The sequence below is a fragment of the Dioscorea cayenensis genome, chromosome 9 (genome assembly GCF_009730915.1).
Source record: "Dioscorea cayenensis subsp. rotundata cultivar TDr96_F1 chromosome 9, TDr96_F1_v2_PseudoChromosome.rev07_lg8_w22 25.fasta, whole genome shotgun sequence".
In the NCBI taxonomy this organism is placed as follows: domain Eukaryota; kingdom Viridiplantae; phylum Streptophyta; class Magnoliopsida; order Dioscoreales; family Dioscoreaceae; genus Dioscorea; species Dioscorea cayenensis.
This window is the reverse complement of record NC_052479.1, coordinates 25,995,401-26,000,786: the sequence shown is the minus strand read 5'-3', so window position 1 is coordinate 26,000,786 and position 5,386 is coordinate 25,995,401. Positions and strand designations below refer to the sequence as shown.

At 38.7% G+C, this 5,386-nt stretch overlaps 1 protein-coding gene across 1 annotated transcript; it reads right to left on the bottom strand.

Moving 5' to 3' along the window:
* Positions 1 to 1,182: 1,182 nt before the first annotated feature.
* On the bottom strand, positions 1,183 to 3,124 carry LOC120268610. The gene is made up of 3 exons (XM_039275935.1): positions 2,777 to 3,124; positions 1,928 to 2,608; positions 1,183 to 1,719 (listed from the first exon to the last, which is right to left on the bottom strand). Exons 1-3 carry the CDS (start codon positions 3,122 to 3,124, stop codon positions 1,183 to 1,185), a joined length of 1,566 nt encoding a protein of 521 aa, XP_039131869.1.
* Between the last annotated feature and the right edge of the window lie 2,262 nt (positions 3,125 to 5,386).

The following is a 5,386-nucleotide window of genomic DNA, read 5'->3' as shown; positions in this document are numbered from 1 at the left end:
CTCAAAGAAAAATAATCTATGAGTGTAGATAAAAAACTTCATAAGTACCAAGAAAGATTGGATCACCCGATCATCAACTTAAAAGTCAACAATGGAGACCGCAGTATTTAACAAAATTTGATTTGAACTTATGAATTTCTATGAGAGGTAAATGGACCTCAAGCTCAATCTCCACCATTCATATTAAATACGAACACGTCATGAGCACGTAAAAATACTTCCAAAAAGATCTGAAAATGTTTAATGAATCGATCGTCAACTTGATGACAAGTAATTTCCATGATGATTATCAATGGAGTTCACATGTTGAGTCACAATTTTGTTTTGAAATTTTCCAATATAAAAATATAATGAAGACCGTTCACAGGAAACATCATGATGTCTCAAAGCTTCAATAAAATTTTTAGATTAATCAGGGAAGTTATCATAGTCCGATTAAGCTTTGATCAACTCTGGTTGTTTGAGAACAAATTTTCTAAATCTAAGCTTGAAGTATAGAATTCTTTAAAAATCATCAGAACTCCAAATTTAATTTCAACCGTTCACATTAACTATTGTCATGTTTTTATAATGTAGTTAAAATTTCATGACGATCAGAGCTGATTTAGATACCCGATGAGCTACTTGATCAAAATAGCATTTGTACGAAAAATTGCAGATTTTTGCCTATCAAAATCCCTCATTTCCTTGATTTTTTTTTGTTTTTTGTTTTTGTTTTTGTTTTTGTGTTTTTTGTTCTTTCCCTACCTGATCTTATAGCTTTTTTATAAGATTTGCTAGAATCATTTCAAAATTCATAGAATCATATCTTTTTTCAACTTGATAAAGAAAACAACAAGATGGAATTTGTGTTTTGCCTCAAGAAGCATCTATCATGCTTTGACCAATCTGCTCAAACAAGAGCACTGGACGTTCCATCATAGACAAACACAAATTTTCCTTCTACAACGTGCTTTTATTCAAATGAAAAAAGAGAAACAAGATAATAGAACTCGTAATTTGCCTCGAGAAGCATATACCATGCTTGACCAACCTGCTCAAACAAGAGCACTGGACATTCCGTCATAGGCAAACACAAGTTCTTCCCCTTTTTCTCTTAATCTTGTTTTTGTTTTTATTTTTCTGTCTTTTTGTTTGTTTTTGTTTTTGTCTGCTTCTTCTCTAGCATTTCCATATCATGCATTACATGTACATCATGGATAATATTTTTTTCAAAAAACGCGTATTGATGGGTGACATAGGTCTCCTTCCATCGGCGTCGACTAGATGATAAGATCCACCTTCGTAGACGACCTCTATAATGTACGGGCCTTCCCAATTTGACTTGAACTTGCCCCCAGGATGCTTGTTGGTGATGATCGGTCTTCTTAACACCCATACCATCTCCCCTTTCTCGAAAGTTCGAATGTGAGCCATCTTATTGTAAGCTCGAGCCATCCTTGCTTTGTAGACTTCAAGATTATGTTGGGCTTCTAACCTTCCTTCATCCAGAGCATCATGTTCATCCAAATGCAAGCGAACTCTATCTTCATTTGTAAGTTCATTTTGTAAAGCAATCCTTAGAGATGGAATCTGAACTTCAAGTGGTAGGACAGCTTCTGTACTAAAAACCAACGAGTATGGTGTTGATTGAGTTGGTGTTCGATATGTTGTCCGGTATGCCCATAAAATTTCAGGAAGCCTTTCGTGCCAATCCCTTTGACTTTTCAAAACTGCTTTCTTCAACAATTTGGATAATGTTTTATTGAATGCTTCGACAAGACCATTTGCTCTGGCATTATATATAGAGGAATACATGATGCTGAGCAAGCCTTCCAACCGTGAAACTTTTGAATGCTCGCCCGTTGTCAGAGATGATCCTTCGAGGTGTTCCAAATTTATATAGCACATGGTCTTTGAAGAATTTGATGATGTTTTCTGCCTTTACTTCCTTTAAAGGAATGGCTTCTGCCCATCGTGAAAAATAATCAGTGGCAACTAATATAAAGAGATGCCCTCTTGATGATGGAGGCTCAATAGGGCATATCACATCAGTCCCCCACATCTTGAAAGGCCATGAAGATATTGTAGGGTGTAAGGGGTTGGGATGTTGATGGATGAAATCCCCATGAGCTTGGCACAATTTACACCGTCTTGCATATTGTAGGCAATCGTTAATCATGCTTGGCCAATAGCATCCAATATGCTTGATCTTCAAACGCATCTTTGGTCCTGACTGGTGAGCTCTAAAAATACCAAAATGGACTTCATGCATGACTTCTTCAGACTCCTCCTTCGAGAGACATCTTAGCAGGAGTTGATCATATGATCTTCGATAGAGAACATCATTAACAAGGGTAAACCTCATCGCCCTTTTCTTTAACTGCGTAGCTAGAGACTTTTCATCTGGGAGTTCGCCATACTTCAAGTATTTAATGAAAGGCTCTCTCCAATCATCGTCAACCACTGTCAGAATTTCTTCTTTTCTGAGCTTCGTTTTTTCTAATTCTTCATCAAAGCATGAGCTCAGCACTCGCCTGTTTCGAATGGTGACTTGGATCTCCTCTTGATCTGGATCAGCCAACTCTTTTGCCAATTTGGCTAAACTATTTGCTTTTCCATTAATCGACTTGGAAACTCACTCCAGCTTAACATCAGGAATTTGCTTCAATAATTCAATAACTCTCTGGTGATACTGAAGGAGTTTTTTCTTATAAGTCTTGAAACTTCCTTCAACTTGATTTATAATGAGTTGTGAATTGCCATATATATGCAAGCTTTAAACCCCCATACTGACTGCTAGCTCAAATCCATCAATAAGAGCTTCATATTCTGCTTCATTATTAGTACATGGCTTTAACAAAGAAAGAGAGTATCTCAGGATCCCACCTTCAGGAGAAATGAAGATGAGTCCAATACCAGCTCTAACTTGAGGAATTTTAGGTCTAACAGCTGGTTGGATAGAAGAAGCTCCATCGAAGTACATTTGCCAACATTGTTTTCCCTCTTCAATTGCCAAAGTCTCTTCATCTGGGAGATCACATCTCAAGGGAGATTCATCGGGCAAAGGATGCACAGCAAGAAAATCTGCCAATGCTTGACCTTTGATTGCTTTTTGTGGAGTATAAGTTATGTCAAACTCCATTAGTATCAATGCCCATTTCGCTAATCTTCCTATAAGTAGTGGTCTGGTCATCAAGTACTTGAGTGGGTCTATTCTTGAGATAAGAATAACTTTATGTGAGAGCAAATAATGCCGAAGCTTCTTTACTGCAAACACCAAGGAGAGACAGTGCTTCTCTATTGGTGTATATTTATTTTCAGCACCCACCAACATTCTACTAAGGTAGTATAGGGCATTCTCCCTCCCTTCTTCATTCTCTTGGGCTAGTAGAGCTCTAAGGGATCCGTCCAAGGCTGTTGTGTATAAAATCAATGGCTTTCCTGCAACTTGTGCCGCTAACACTGGGGGATTCAGTAAGTAGCGCTTGATTTCTTCAAAAGCAGTTTGGCATTCATCGCCCCACTTAAAAGGAGCATCTTTTTTCACCAGTTTTGAGAACGGATGGCACCTGCCCGAAAGATTGGCGATGAATCTTCGGATATTAGTGAGACATCCTTGGAAGGACCTCAGCTGCTTCAATGTTTTTTGAGGTGGCATTTCTAAGATCGCCTTAGTTTTGGAGGGATCAATCTCTATTCCTGGGTGCCTCACGATGAATCCAAGGAATTTTCCAGACAATACCCCAAATGCACATTTCATAGGGTTCATCTTCAAGTTATATTTTCTAATGCAATCGAACACCGTTCTCAAGTCATTGAGGTGTCGATCTCTTGATTGTGTCTTCACCACCAAATCGTCTACATAGCACTCCACGACTCAGTGAATCAAATCATCAAAAATTTTCGTCATGGCTCTTTTGATATGTCGCCCTCAAGATTCTTTAGTCCAAACGGCATAACTTTGTAGCAAGAATGCCTATTGGTATCCGTAATCTAGAGATGCTTTTTTCATCCTCCGGGTCCATCTTGATTTGGTTGTACCCAGAGAAACCATCCATGAAAGAAAACATCTCATAAGAGGAAGTGTTATCAATCATGATCTTCATAATAGGTAGTGGAAAATCATCTTTGGGACATGCTTTGTTTAAGTCCCTAAAGTCCACACATATTCGAATTTGCCCATTCTTCTTCTTGATAGGAACTATGCTGGCGATACAATTAGGGTACTTTTCTTCCCTTATGAAACCACTTTCGCCACTTTTCTTGGTTTCTTCAATGACGCTTTCCTCCAGATCAAACTTCATCTTTCTTAGTGTTTGTTTTACTGGTGGAAAACTTATGTCAATGGCGAGCTTGTGCATCTGCCACTTTCGTGTCAAGCCCCAAGCATCTCCTTTATAGCTCCATGAGAAAACTAAATCAATATACTCCCACAAGAATGCTTTTGAATGGCTTCTTTCTCTTCTTGAGCTAGTTGTGCACTTAAGAAAGTGGGTTTAGGATCATCCTCACTTCTCAAGTTGATTTCCACCAACTCATCAATTGTAGCTTGCCCTCCATCTTCAAGCTCAGGGGATGCATCCTTCAATTTTATATCTTTCACGATGTGATAATCTAATACTTGTTCAGCTGGATCTTCATCTCTTGTACCCGACCCTTCAATAGCTGACACCATGCGACATTCACATACTTGCTCATCTTGAAACCCAAGATCCTTCTTACTCAAGCCTTGGCCTTGCATAACAATCTTGAAAGGATACCAAAGCCTCTCAAAGAGAATATGCCTGTCTTTCGAATGCTTTAAACTAATTCCAGCTTGCTTTATCAACTTTCTTAGCTTAGGAGGATAGTAGTTTGGAATCCTCAAAGGACAAGGTTCTTCATCTTCCATCGGTCTGTTCATCAAAATATCTTCATCATCAGATTTATTAGGATCAGACTTATAGAAGAGAATCCCTCTCTCCTCTTGATGGCGAGAAGGCACATAGAAGGTAATGAGCCGCTCTACTGAGCTAACATGCAACTCATCCAGGGCTTTGTAAAGGCCCTCCGGTATTCTTGTAACATACAGAGAGCTTTTAACCGGAACTTCATCATCATCATCTTCTTTTTTAATTGGTAGGAATGAAATTTCTTCTCCGTCAGAACCATCACTTCCAAAATGCCGGCTCCTCTTGTGACGACAAGTAATTGAGTGAGCAATTTGTATGTCTGTATGATCTTGTTCTTCTTCTGAAGACCTTGTGGGACTTCCAAAATGCGGTTTCAAAGGCAAAAATAAAACCTTCTTCTGAGTGAGCTTGGTAGTTTTAGTAACTTTCTTGAGAGCATCATCTTTGGTTGCAGAAAGCTTGCCCCCTTTTTGTGTATCCACAAAATACCGTGCATCCTCATAGTTGATTTC